At 38.4% G+C, this 15265-nt stretch overlaps 1 protein-coding gene across 1 annotated transcript; it reads right to left on the bottom strand.

Moving 5' to 3' along the window:
• Positions 1-5216: 5216 nt before the first annotated feature.
• On the bottom strand, positions 5217-8439 carry LOC110690067 (zinc finger MYM-type protein 1-like). Its single transcript, XM_021866892.1, has 3 exons — positions 7305-8439; positions 5347-6797; positions 5217-5230 (listed from the first exon to the last, which is right to left on the bottom strand). The coding sequence occupies exons 2-3, from the start codon at positions 6767-6769 to the stop codon at positions 5217-5219; spliced, it is 1437 nt and encodes a 478-aa protein (XP_021722584.1). The 5' UTR covers positions 6770-6797; positions 7305-8439.
• Positions 8440-15265: the final 6826 nt, after the last annotated feature.

Genomic DNA, 15265 nt, shown 5'->3' on the forward strand with positions numbered 1-15265 from the left:
CTGTAATGCTAAGGGCCCGCATGGTTGTTTTCTGATCTCGGTACTTGGATCAGATGGAAATCCTCAAGGGAGCCGACTGCTTGTCGGACCGCCTGTAAATATTTGATCATGGCCGGATGTGTTGCTTCGTATTCGCCATTGTACTGACTCACTATCAGTTGTGAATCAGAACAGGCGTCTATTTTCCTTGCCCCGGCCGCCTTACACATGCGGATCCCGGCTAGTAAAGCTTCATATTCTGCCTCATTGTTTGAAGCCTGGAAACTGAAGCGTAGAGCATACTCGAACCTGTCGCCCTCTGGAGATTGACATACGACGCCTGCTCCACAACCGTTTGAAGTAGAGCTTCCGTCCACATATACCTTCCAGACTTGGTCTGGAACTTGAGAGTCAGGAGGACGAGTCATCTCTACAATAAAGTCAGCAAAGGCTTGCCCCTTCACTGCTTTTCTAGGCTCGAAAGTAACTTCGAGACTCTGCATTTCTATGGCCCATTTGATCATTCGTCCGGAGGACTCCATGGTGGTAAGGGGCCGTTTGATCGGTTGGTCGGTATACACGACGACTGCATGTGCCAGAAAGTAGGGCTTCAATTTTTTAACAGCCATGAAGAGTGCAAGACCAAATTTCTCCACTAGGGGATACCTCAACTCGGCATTTTTCAGTACGTGACTGACAAAGTAGACCGGAAGTTGACAGCCGTCCCTTTCAGCAAGGAGCACCGCGCTTAACGCATGATCAGAGACGGCCAGGTACATGTAGAGATTTTCTTTGGGCAAAGGGCTGACCAGCCTTGGCAAGGAATGCAAGTGAACCTTTAATTTCTGGAAGGCGGCCTCAGCATCCGGCCCCCATTCAAACCTTGCCTTTTTCTTAATTGCCTGGAAAAAGTATAGGCATTTGTCGCCTGATCGGCTTAGAAATCTTCCCAAGGCCGCCAGACAACCTGTTAACTTCTGAACCTCTCGGACGGTACGAGGCGACTGCATGTCAATGACCGCCTGTACCTTCTCAGGGTTCGCCTCTATTCCTCTCTGGTTGATAAGGAATCCGAGAAATTTCCCAGACTCAACTCCAAATACACATTTCTTGGGATTGAGCATGACATGGTGCCGCCTGAGTGTGGCGAAAGTTTCTCGGAGGTCCGTCAGATGATCTTTCTGAAGTTTAGTCTTAACAATCATATCATCAATGTATGCCTCGACGTTTCTCCCAATCTGATCAAAGAACACTGTGTTTATCATTCATTGGAATGTAGCCGGGGCATTCTTAAGACCAAACGGCATGACCGTATAACAGTATAATCCCTGATCAGTGACGAAGGCCGTCTTCTCCTGATCTTTCTTCCACAAAGGAATTTGATGAAAACCAGAATAGGCGTCCATAAAACTCATCAAGGCATGGCCGGCTGTTGAGTCGACCAGGTTATCAATTTTGGGCAGAGGGTAACTGTCTTTGGGGCACGCCTTGTTCAAGTCTGTGTAGTCTACACACATTCGCCAGGTGCCATTCGGCTTTTTAACAAGTACCACATTTGCAACCCAATCTGGGAAGTAACATTGCCGAATGAACCCTGCATCAAGTAATTTTTTGACTTCGGCGGCGGCCGCCTGACCTCTTTCTTCACCATGGTTCCGCTTCTTTTGCCGTACCGGCTTCTTTTTCGGATCCACAGCGAGTTTGTGTACTGCCAGATCAGGACTAATGCCTGGCATTTCATGGACTTCAAATGCAAAGATGTCCTTGTATTCTTTCAACAGGTTGTGAAAGTCATCACCAAGGTTTCTCAGAGCAGTCGTCCCAACTTTGACTGTTCGGTCAGGGCGGGAGTCGTCTAATATCAGGTCCGTATGCTCACCAGCCGGCTGAGGGCGGAACTCATCCGGCCGGTCCTCTGCCAATGATTGCTATTTTCTTGCCTTTCTGGCGGACTCTGTCTGGGACGCCTTTCTTTTTCTGTCGCCTGTTTCTTGAACAGGCGCACTTTCCTTGACATTGTCAAGGTCTGTTTTTTCTCCACTTGACCCAGTGGCCTTAGCAGTGGGTTTGACATCCGAGAGATAGCACTCTCGGGCCATCCTCTGATCTCCCCTTAGGGAGCCGACTGTTCCATTGTCCCTTTCAAACTTAAGCAGCATAAGTGACGGGATTATAACAGCCTTGGCACTATTCAGGGTTGGGCGACCCAGAATCATGTTGTAGGCAGAGAGTTCCTCTACAACTAGGAATCGGACTACCATGTGTCGTCCTTCCCCTTTTTCGCCCAGGCGGACGGGTAGATCAACTCGTCCCAGTGGGTGGACGACTCCTCCTCCAAACCCTATTAAAGGGTGGGAGGCCGGATGTATGCAGTCCGTCTGATATTTCAGTTTTGACAGACATTTGCTGCTGATGAGATCTGAAGAGTTCCCAGTATCTATGAGGATTCGACCAACTCTCTGGTTGGCCACTTTACATTCAATAACGAGAGGGTCGTCATGCGGCCCCCTTATTCCTCCTAGATCCTTTTCAGTGATGACAATCTCAGGAAATGTATATTTGGACGGTCGTTCTTGGTGAACGGAATTTACATCTAACCGCCTTATATTATCTTTGTTGCCCCTAATAGTGGGGCCGCCTCCTGAGAAGCCGCCTGCAATGGTGTAGACGACTGCATCATCTGTATCGGAACTGTCGGCCTGTTGATTCTTTTTGGCCGACTGCTTTTTTGAGGAAGTATTCCCCGTAGATTTCTTGACATAAGTGTCAAGATCACCTTGATCAGCCAAGCGGTCTAGGTACCGCATGAGACTAATGCAGTCGTTGGTGTGATGACCAATGTCATCATGATAAGCACAGATTTTGTCTTGGTTCCGGTTGCTCGCAGAACCCTTCATGGGGAGCGGTTTCTCAATTGAGAGCCGTCCCTTTATTTCTTTTAGGATAAACTGGTTATCCTTGTTAAACACATACTTTGGGGAGTATGGTTTGAATTCCTTTTTCTTCTTGGCCGGCTGTTTAGAGGAATCAGCCGCCCAGACCCCTTTTCTTTTTTCATCTTTGTTGGACGACTGTTTCTGTCGTCCTTCTCTATTGTCGAACCTCTTCCCGTCCGACTGTTTCATTGTACACAGATCAGTCGCCTGTATATAGGCTTCTGCTTCAATCAAGGCCTCTTGAAGAGTCGCCACCCTTTTTCGAACTAAATCAAATTTGAAGGTAGACCCGTCTTTGAGACCTCTAAAAAAGTCAGTATAAGCTACCTCATCCGGTAACCCTTGAATCTGTATTCTCATCAGGTTGAACCGCCTGATGTAGGAACGAAGCCCCTCCTTTTCACCCTGCTGAATTGTTCCCAAATCAAGGGTCGTTTTCTTCGCAGGGATGTTCATTGCAAAGTTGGAGGCAAATAAGTAAGCAAGCGTCCTGAAACTGTTTACACAACCAGTCGGCAGGTTGCCGAACCATTGCTGTGCAATTCCCTTGAGAGTTGCTGGGAAACACTTGCACCAAGTGGGATCATCCAACCCTTGAAGGTACATCAGGTTGGTGAATGCCATCAGATGGTCTTCCGGGTTAGTAGTGCCATCATAGGCGCCTACTAAAACATTTTTTACTTTGGCCGGCTGAGCGGCTTCAGTAATTTCCTTGGAGAAGGCCGACGGCTGTTCACCAAGTCTAAGCAGCCGTAGCTGCCAGTCCATAGGTTGGACGTTTTTTGCTGCAGGTCCACCAAATGGAGGTGGCTGCATAAAATATTGTTGTTGCGGCACAAATGGCAAATTTGGTACCGCCTGCGCACTATGAAAGCCAGACTGACGGGAGGTGCCGCCTGACTGACTCTCATGGTACGACTGAGTTGGCCTCATCGAGGCATTTCGCAAACTGTCCTGAAAATTTGAAGTAGAAGCCGACTCTGATAATCGGTCACTCTTCTTCTGCTCTAGCAGGTGCCGAGCATCTGTGAACGTTTGCTTTGACCCGTCCGCCTGAATATGACGAACCGGTTTCCTATTTCCCGTAGGATAACGGAGTTTTGTGAAATCAAGAGCAGACGGCTCCCGCTTCTTAGATTTAGGATGGGGAGTCGCCTCTCGCCCTTGAACTGGCTTCCTCTTCAGTGAAGTGGAAGGTTTTTTGGCCGCCTGCTCTTTGACTGAAGCAGGCGGTTTTTTGTTGATCAACTCTTGGATCTCTCCCTTGAATCCCCTCATGAAGGTCATGAGTTCGTTCCTTGTGATGGGAGCAGACCCATCAGTCGGCTGTTGCCGAGCAAGCGGTGCGCCTGCTGGCTCGCTTCCTGTTTGAAGATACTCCCGTTCCCTTATTTCAGTATGACGGGTACGGCGGGCCCTTAGGGTCCCGTCTGGAGCTGTATGAGTTTCAACTTCAAATTCACTTTCGGTATCATGGTCCGACTGAACTTGAGGGTCGTCTAGGGGACGCCTCTCTTCTGGGGTCGGTACAGACTTGGATGCCATCTCTGAAGTACTCTCCCCACAGACGGCGCCAAATGTTTTGGGGTTTTCTGATGTCCTGCGGGAGAGCTACAATTCCGAGACTAGAACCAGACGCCTGTACCTGCAAAATAACGGAGACTCCTGAGAGCTCCGCCTCCAACGGTCAAGTTAGTACCTGATTAAGGAGTAATTAATACAGAAATTAAAGTAATAAGGTCTCTCTAGGTGAGAGTATTTAATGTAGGTAATCTGCTTTGCTAGCGAGATCAGCCGGTTATTAGTGTGTTCCGTAATGTTTCTCCTCCGTTCCGTTAATTATTCGGTCCCTTGATTAATGAGGATTAATCGAGTATTTATAGCCTTGGGAAGCGTGCAACTCTCTAGGTTTAAGGTAAACCTAGGGCCGATCGGGCTTCTAGACTGAAATGGGCCTTGATGGCCGGTTGTCCCATTTGGCATGGGTGGACACGTGGCGTGTCTTAAGTGGTCCGTGGAGGACGCGTGGCGGAACCTGGTTGGTCCACTTGTCAAACGGCGCTTGGTGGATAAAAATCCCCTAATCACCACCCATGGTCCCTCATTTGTTGTAATCCCTCCTTAGTCAATTTAACATATGTCATGGCATTAACAATATCTTGGTCCCCCTTTTGCAGAGCTTGACACAATTTATCAGTAATCCCAAATATTTCGGACATCAAATGTATCATAAATACAAATTCAAATGATTCAAATGTAGACATGACAGTGATAGCCTTCACGCGATCATCCTTATAAATCTTATTTGATCCAATCTTCTCAAGAACTTTAACAATAGTAGCATACAATGCGGTAACATTTGAAACAGTTTTGTAATGTGATCCCCACCTAGTATCACCAGGCCTACCTAAGCCATGTTCTTGGTTTAAACCTTGCCCACTTTCAATTTCTCCTAGTTCTAATGCTTGTAGAATATGTTGAGATTGTATTTCTCTTATCATTTCCCTTCGCTTACAAGAAACACCAATAATATTCAACAAAATAGCAAGTTGATCAAACAACCAAATACAATCATCATTATCCTTAGCAACAGCAACAAGGGTTAATTGAAGTTGGTGAGCAAAACAATGAATATAATAGGCTTGTTTTGTTTCATTCATGATCAAAGTCTTGAGACCATTTATCTCCCCCCTCATATTACTAGCACCGTCATAACCTTGTCCACGAACTCTAGACAAACTCAATGAATATTCCATAAGCAAAGACTCAATTGCACTCTTTAGTGACAAAGCAGTAGTATCCTTAACATGTACAATTCCAAGAAACCTCTCATTTATCTTCCCTTTATTATTGACATAACGCAAGCAAAGGGCCATTTGTTCCTTTTGAGATACATCACTAGATTCATCAGCCAGTATTCCAAAATAGTCATCCCCAATATCATCAATAAGAAGTCTAGTGGTTTCTTTGGCACAACAATTAATAAGTTCTTTTTGAATTAAAGGACTAGTCATTCGATTATTTCCCGGGGCATTACCTAGAACAACCTTTGCTACCTCACTATTATTTTCTGAAAACCATGTTAAGAGTGCAAGAAAATTACCCCTATTCCAAGATTCTTCACTTTCATTATGCCTACGACAAGCTAAACCTTGATTTAAAAGAAATCTAATACATTTCAATGAATAAGTCAAGCGAGATTTGTATTGTAGTTTAGCTTCCTTAGAATAAGTGCAAAGAGATTCAGCAACTGATGTCTTTGGGTTGATAAACATACTATATTTCTCATTAGCCTGATTATGGAAACTACCAATACCACCCACATGAACATCAAATCTACCAGTCTTATTCCATCGTCTAAATCCCCCTTTAATAAAGGAATCATTAACAGCCAAAGAATAATCAACTTTATCAGTGAACAAATAGCACACAAAACAAAAAGCCGCATCTTTCTCAACACTATATTCAAGCCACTCATATTTATCAAACCAAGTAACATTAAAACGGCGCATACCTCCAACTTTTCTTTGAGGAAAATTATGTGTGCGTGGATCACAACGTTTCTTTGTAATATAGCCTCTCCTTACGGCATCTCGATCATTAGGAGGATACTCCATAACTGGAATTCTTTTTCCAGGGTCATGTGGAAGAAGATCAACATCATAAATGCGAGTATCATCGGAGTCAACAGTAGTATTAGTGTTCTCAGGTGGTGGAATTGTTGCAGCAATAGGAACCTCATCATCATTAGGAGACACATGTTCTTCTATTGGAGGATCCCTTGAACTAGGTGAAGAACAAGTTGAAGACTTTTGTGACTTCCCGGCACGTTTCCAAAATGACTCTAAACTCATGGTATAATAGGTATATGCTGCTAGTCTGCTGCACACACATGATAAATGCATAATGAAATCAATGAAATAATGAATGAATGATATATCTAGAAGGCTAATTAAAACTATCGTAATTAAAGATTACAGTCAATTACTCAATTAGTAAACGAAATCTAGACGGCATAAAACGAAATAGCAAATGAAATTATGAAAACTAGAAGGCAGAAATGAAATACAGAAAATAGCATATGAATTGGCAGAAACGAAAGGCAGAAAATAGCATAGCATATGAAAATCAGAAAATAGCATACGAAATACAAAAAAATCCCCAAATTGAGAACTTGAGAAGTAAATTAGATAATTATAACCAATTAACCAAACTTCAGCAATTTACAAAAAATTGGCAATTCGTAAATCGTAATGTATATTAGCAATTGAATTTAGCATATGAATTTCAATTTTCAAGTATTCAATGATTTAGCAAAAAAAATCCCCAAATTGAGAAGTAAATTACATTTGCAAAAAAAAAAATCCCCAAATTGACAAATTCACTTACCCCTACATACACCGATACACCATACACGGCTGTGAGGCTGGGACGCTGGGTCTGGGTGAGTGGCTGGTGCGCTGCCGGCCTGCCGCTGCCGCCGTGTTCTGCTGACTCTGCTAGTCTGCTGTCGTGCTGCGCCGGGAAGAGAAGGAGGAAGAACGGGAAGAGAAGGACTGAAGGAGGAAGAACGGGAAGAGATTAAGAGAAGGAGGATTGGAGGAAGAAGTTAGGGTTTTGCAATTTGGGGGAATGACTGAATGAGGAAGAGGAAAGCGAACTCTGGAAGCACGAAGCAGGAAAGCTCAGTGCTCAGGAAACAAAATTAAAAAAAAAAAATGTGAGTTATGGGTTTTGAACCCACAACCTCTTGTGTGATGGGAGGTAAAAATAACCACTGGGCTACAACTTTACTTGTTGCCATATAATACACAAATATTCTATTTAAACCTATTTTGATTTTTTTTTTTTTTAAAAAAAAAAAATTTAAATTTTTTTCAAAAAATCAGTGGGTTCAATGAACCCACTTGAACCCACCCTAGTTCCGCCCCTGTTAGGCTGTGATTGTATAGGTTGCAACTAATGACTTCTTTTCACCTTAAAATTTTCTAGGTTAAAGGCAACTAAAAAGAGAATTAAGGTGTATAATAGTTTTGATAAGAAACAATTAGTACATAAAGGCTCATAGGTTAATCAAAAATCAATATAAATGACATCAAATCAAAAGAAAATTAAGCGAGAATTGGACACACCGTGACAGAACTGGTTTTATATCAGACAATCTTATTATAGCAGCAACCTTAAGTTGTGTAACACCCAACCTAATAATATATATAGCATTTATATATGTGAAAAGGCTTTAAATAGGTAGCTCTAAAACGTCTGAAGTAGCTTAAAACTTTATAATTTATTAGCAGACCCTTGTGATGGACCAATTCGAATGACTAGAATCAACATGATGGATTATGATAATTATTATGCGTATAATGGCATCAAAACATGAACTAGAAAAGTGAAAACCAAACTCTACACATTTTAGGTACAAGTGATATCAGACCATAAGGATTGTAGAGGGGAAAAAGAAATTGCATGACACAAAATAGAATTCAGGACTATGGACTAACAGAGTAACAGATACAGAGGAAAATTACCTTCACATCTTACATTGAAAAATTCCTCATCACTGTACCGAGTACATAGAACCTAGATATTTCCCACAAGAATAAGTGTTAATCAATTTTGATTCGTGAGCTGAAGTTCAAAGATTAGAACATATCGCTTGATTCTTAAAAGGCTTCCCTTTTATTGTTTCTGGCAGAACCTGCAAAAATGACACATGGTATTGTATAATCAGATATAAGAATGATCTAGGAACTAAATTATAAGTAATAAGAATGATCTAGTTACTCATTGAGCAGCATCAAATGAGCAAGGCAATAAGTTTAACCTGGTGGCAGAGGTAGGTATTTCGGTTATTATGCTATCTATAGTTCCATGACTTCTATGCTATTTATAGTCTTCATCTTGGAGATGACTAGATAAATAATTGAGAGCCTCCAAAGCATTACCACATACGGCAGGACGCTCCTCCAACTTTACTTCACCACTTTCTAGTACATTCACAACCTCAGAGAAGTATTTCACCATTTCAGCATCTGTCTGCTGCCTATGTGTATATTAGACTCATGTTAGCATTTCAGTAAGCACTAAAACACCAAACAAAATGATAATCAAATAATCATATACTAAACATAGTGGCATGATATTTCAACTATGGACAAAATATATGCCAGTTAGGTGTAGGATTATACTTATAGAAGTTATCAAACAATCATATACTAAACAAATTGGCATGATATCTACTCATCCAATCCAACATGATAATCACAAGTTAAAACATAGATTTGAGAAACAATATAAAAAAAAATAAAGAAAGAAACTACTATACCATTGCAATCAGAAGAAAGACGAGACCTCAAAAAAAGGCAATAAAAAATAATCAAACATAAAGAAAACTAGTAAATGTAAGTTAGAATCCAACAATTACCATTTACCATTTACCAATTAGTTCCTAAGTTTCCACTTTCAAAAGTAAAATATTCTTCTAGAAATGACTCCAACAATCTAAACATTTTAATATTTTTTACTTGTAAAAAGTTTAGCATCATTTGTAAACTCTTTTAGAAAAGTTAGACTCATAGACTAGTAAACTACTGTTGATATAATAAAGTTTGAGGATTTCATACGATTATGCTACATGAAGTGGGCATTAACAGAAGCTAATTAAAAGTATTTAATTAAGTTTAATTCTAATTGAGATTTATCGTGAGTTGATGATGACATTGACAAGAACCTAGTGATTAGCAAGAATGGCAACAAGAAGCACTTTGTATAACCAAAGGGAACCTGAAAGTTATTCTTATTCCTCTTATCCATCTAAACTAAAAAGATTAAAAGCTATATATCCTACATAGTACTAAAATTGAACAAATGACGAGCACAGACAAGTGAAACAACTCTAGACACTAATAACAAGTAGAAATCAAAAGATACGTCATGAACTAGGAATACTAATTGATCGGAATCAGGGCCTGTTCCGATTGACTGAACTCAGCTGAACTGAAATGAAATGAACTGAGCTGAACTGAACTTATTAATTAGTGATTTTTAACTACGGATTAGTGATCTTTGATTATTTATTTATTATTTATTACTATACATATGTGTATATACAAATGTACATATTAAAATATTTACGAAAAATATACTATATAATTATAATTATAAAATGTACGGAAAATATATTATAAAATGTATGGAAAATATATTAAAAACTTAAAACCTCTAAACATTTTAAACACATATACTATTTAATTTAAAAATAAAATAGTATTAGGACAAAAGAACACAAAACACTTACATGTATCTAACCCATTTAAACAAATTTTAAGTTGTGTAGTACTCTAATTTTCTCAATGAGATTAACATTAGAAATATGTATCAAGAAAATAGAACCATTTGAACAATGAATTGTATCAATATTATTATTATTATTATTATTATTATTATGATTAATTATTGTGATTATTATTATTATTATTTATTGATTATTAGTATTATTATTATTATTATTATTATTATTATTATTATTTATTGATTATTAGTATTAGTATTATTTTTTCAATTATGATTTATATTATTATTATTATTATTATTGTTAATATTATTATTATTTTTTTTTTTTGAAAACATAATTATTATTATTATTATTATTATTATTGTTTTTGTTGTTGTTGTCGTTGTAATAAGAGCTTAAAAGAATGAAATTTGGCTTTATATCATTAGCAATATCATTAGATATAAATTAAGAGCTGAGCTGAGCTTCAACGGAACAACACAAGCCCTCATGTATACACCTGAACCTGAACCGAGCTGAACTGAACTGAACTGAACTGAATTGAACTTATTAATTAGTGATAATTAACTACGGATTAGTGATATTTGATTATTTATTGATATTTATTACTATACATATGTGTATATACAAATGTACATATTAAAATATTTACGAAAAAATACTATATAATTATAGTTATAAAATGTATGGAAAATATATTATAAAATGTATGGAAAATATATTAAAAACTTGAAACCTCTAATTTTCTCAATGAGATTAACATTAGAAATATGTTTCAAAAAAATAGAACCATTTGAACAATGAATTGTATCAATATTATTATTGTTATTATTATTATTATTATTAATTATTGATAATTATTATTATTATTTATTGATTATTATTATTAGTATTATTATAGTATTATTATTATTATTGTTATTATTATTATTATTTATTGACGATTATTATTATTTATTGATTATTATTGTTAGTATAATTATTAATATTTCAATTATTATTGTTATTATTATTATTATTGTTAATATTATTATTATTATTATTATTATTATTTTTATATACTATTTATTATTATTATTTTTGCTGTTGTTGTCGTTGTAATAAGATCTTAAAAGAATCATTAGACATAAATTAAGAGCTGAGCTGAACTGAACTGAACTGAACAGAACTGAACTGAGCTGAACTGAGTTGAACTGAACTGAACTGAACTGAACTGAGCTGAACTGAACTGAACTGAATTTCAACGGAACAAAACAGGCCCTAAGTTAGCAAAATGAGAGATAAGAGAGGAGAGAGGAGAGAATGGAGTGTTTGACGGCTAGGAGTGTGAAACCCTAATAATTAGTAATGGGCTCCTCTTTTCATGAAGTCCTCTTTTCAGCTGTGGGCCAAAGATTCGTAACAGCCATATGGTGACCATCATGTGTCCGTTACAAATAATATAGTATTCGTAACGGACACAAATGTGTCCGTTACGAATACTATATTATTTGTAACAGACAATATTTTCCTGTTACGAATAATATTATTCGTAACGGACACATGGTGTTCGTTACGAATAAATATTTATTCGTAACGGACAATATTTTTCCCGTTACGAATGTATTTAATGTAACGGGCATAGCTTTGCCCGTTACAAATAACCCGTTACAAATGAAACTTTTTCCACTAGTGAGCCTTCCAACGAAGCCTCGAATTTCTTTCTCATTCTTGGGTGGTGGCATGGCCATGATTAGAGCTGTCAATTCGGGTAAATGGGTCGGGTTTGAGTCGGGTTAGTGTGGTTCGGGTCATCTCGGGTTGGGTCAGTACGGGTTAATGTCAGGACCTATGCGGGTCAGGTTCGGGTTGGGTCATGCTTGAGTCGGGCCACGTCGGGTCATACATCTTATCGGGTTTGGGTCGGGTTTAGGTCGGGTCAATAAAAGGTCGGGTTACATTCGGGTCGGGTAAAAAACATGTCGGGTACATTCGAGTTTAAACGAGTTAGGGTCCTGTTCGGGTTCGAGTCGGGTTCGGTTCAAGCCAATTATTTACGGGTTATAATCAGGTCGGGTCATTATCGGGTTTGAGTTGGGTTTGGTTTAAGTCAATAATTTGCGGGTTATAATCAAGTTGGGTCATTTTCAAGTCGGGTCATTCTCGGGTTCGAGTCGCGTTTGGTTCAAGTCAATAAAATTTTAAATTTTTTTTTAAAGCTTCAAATCAAATTGCGTAATTTAAAACATTTAAAAAAATATTAAAATAAACAAGTGAATAGTAAAATTTGAAAAAAAAAAATATAAGTAGTTATATGGAAGTTTATTTACGGGTTATAATCTTATGTATTTGTTAACGTCGAATCTCTATTGTAGATGTCGTATGACTTTTAATAATGAAATGTTTTTGCTATTAAAAAAAAAGTTTATTTATAAGATAAATTTAGAAAAAAAAACATTAGGCTAATTTAATTAGACAAAATCACTATCACCGATTCACCTCACTCACCTCATATTGCCTCAAATACGTTTAAAAAACATTGACAGCTTAGAGAGTCACAGCTCTACTCTAATACTCTATCACCTCATGTGCTCATATAGCTCATTGCTCATATAGGAAGTTGAAGATAATTAGGAAAAATAAAATCAATCACAATAGAGATTTCATGGTGGAAAATTTCGTCAATCTCGCCACTAGAGTACAACCTTCCTTAATATACTAAGATTCAGTCATTTTTTTTTGGTTGTTGTCCAATTCAATTTTTCTTTGACGAGGATTATGTAAGAGATAAGTCAAGTAAGATGAGAAAGGCCACTTTTGTTTTATAATTGGAATCCATGTTAATAAATTGAAAAAAAGCCTGAAACTCAATAGTCAATACAGAGTACTCTTTTTATCCTAAAAACTCCTAAATCCTAAAATTCGGGTTAGTAATAGGTCGAGTTTAAATTTGGGTCAGGTCAATAAGAAGTCGGGTTGAATTTGGGTCGGGTCAATAACAAGTCGGGTTGATTTCGAGTCGGGTTTGTAACAAGTCGGGTTTAAATTCGAGTCGGGTTAGGAACGGGTCGGGTTAGTAACAGGTCGGGTTGAATTCGGGTTTTGACGGGTTAAATCGGGTTTGGGTCATTCTCGGTTCGAGTCGGGTTCGATTCAGGTCAATAATTTACGGGTCACATTCGGGTCGAGTCTTCACTAGGTCGGGTCATGGTCGGGTTCGGGTCTCAAATACTCGGGTCAACTCGGGTCTAGGGTTGGTTTCAGGTCGGGTTAGGTCGGGTTCGGGTCACCATTTTTTTTGGGTTCAAACGGGTTAGGGTTAGGGTCGGGTTAGGGTCGGTATTTCGGGTCGGGTCAGCTTTTGACAATTCTAGCCATGATCGCTTTGACTTTTGTGGTATCTATTTCAATCCTTCAAGAACTGATCACATATCCAAGTAGTTTGCTTGACATGACTCCGAATGCACACTTTGCTAGATTTAATCTCATGTTGTACTTGCGGAGTCTTTCAAAGAACTTGCGAAGTGCAATGCTGTGGCCTGGGCGATCTATTGACTTAACGATCATATCATCGACATATCACTCCACCTCTTTGTGCATCATATTATGTAACAATGTTGTGGATGCTCTTTGGTAGGTGGCACCCGCGTTTTTCAACCCGAATGGCATTACTGTATAGCAATATGTACCCCATTGTGTGATGAATGTGGTTTTCTCCGTATCTTCCTTGGCCATTAATACTTGATTAAATCCGGCGTAGCCATCCATGAATGATAGGAGTGCATGGTTTTCTGTATTATCGACTAGAATGTCAATGTGAGGTAGAGGGAACCCTAATAGCAGTGGAAAAACTAAATCAGTTATAAATAAGTTTCAAAACCAACGAATGAAACCAAATTAAGTCATACAACTTGGAACCATTAAGGCCCTTATTCAAAACCCAATAAAAGTAGTAAGTGATTAAATTCAGTGTTCAAAAAAATTCAAACCCAAAAGAAATAGTGTCGAATAAAATCGAATTAAAATAAATTCAAACTTGCAAAAGAAATAAAATGCAAACAACCAACTCTCTACTCAGAATCCCACAACCCTGATGAATGCTGCATGTGTAAGAACCTGTGGTAATTCTGCTCCCCAATATTACAAGTGTAAAAATTGGATCGTCACAGGGTCATTGAAAGGCGAAGTCCATGACCAAAGAAAGACACACAAAGCACGCAATCAGCAAAGCTGAGTACATACAAGCTGCAAAATAAATTAAGAAATCCATAACATGCTACTAATAATCAATCATCATGCATCATTAAATTATAGACTCAACACACGACTCAACTATTTATATTACTAAGACTCCATTAATTAATAATAGGTAAATCATTATTTTTATTCATTGGATTACGCAATAGACAAGGTTGTCCAACCCATGCTCCATTTGGAACATCAATAAAAGAAAAACCCCATGCCTTCTTTCGGAAACATCAATAAACATCCAACGACCACGGGCGTGACTCCGTGACCGTAGTTAGTATGAGATCTCACCTAACTCCTAGTTTTGAAAAATATTTGAAATAAGAGACTCGTAGATCAGACGGCCTCGAGAAAAGTACACGGCTAATACCCCATGTACCCCAACTCCTGATTGTCATTACTCCAGAAGTGCACCAATCCAGAGTTTTATTGCTCATCCATCTTGCACTTTACGTGATTTACAGGTTTAGACTTGGTGATGACTCATATGCATAACAATACAATCAATCCAATATCAATTCAATCAAGTAAAACAACTTTTCAATTTCAATTCTTGATTTATTAGTGGCAAGCAACATTTATTATTTATTCCTTTACTACCTCGGTGTATAAACACCTTGAGTGCATAAGGCACCCCAAAACCTTAACCTCGTCTTAGAAGACTTAAATTCTTCCTTTACTCATCCTGCTTGCATAATCATGAATGAGTAATAAATTAATCATTACACCAATCATATACCTTTGCCTCTAAGCGCACCTTGCATAATTAGAGCACAAATAATACTTGCAATATAAAATAGTGCACGTCATACGAAATTCACAATGT

The sequence above is a fragment of the Chenopodium quinoa genome, unplaced genomic scaffold (genome assembly GCF_001683475.1).
Source record: "Chenopodium quinoa cultivar QQ74 unplaced genomic scaffold, ASM168347v1, whole genome shotgun sequence".
Taxonomy (NCBI): domain Eukaryota; kingdom Viridiplantae; phylum Streptophyta; class Magnoliopsida; order Caryophyllales; family Amaranthaceae; genus Chenopodium; species Chenopodium quinoa.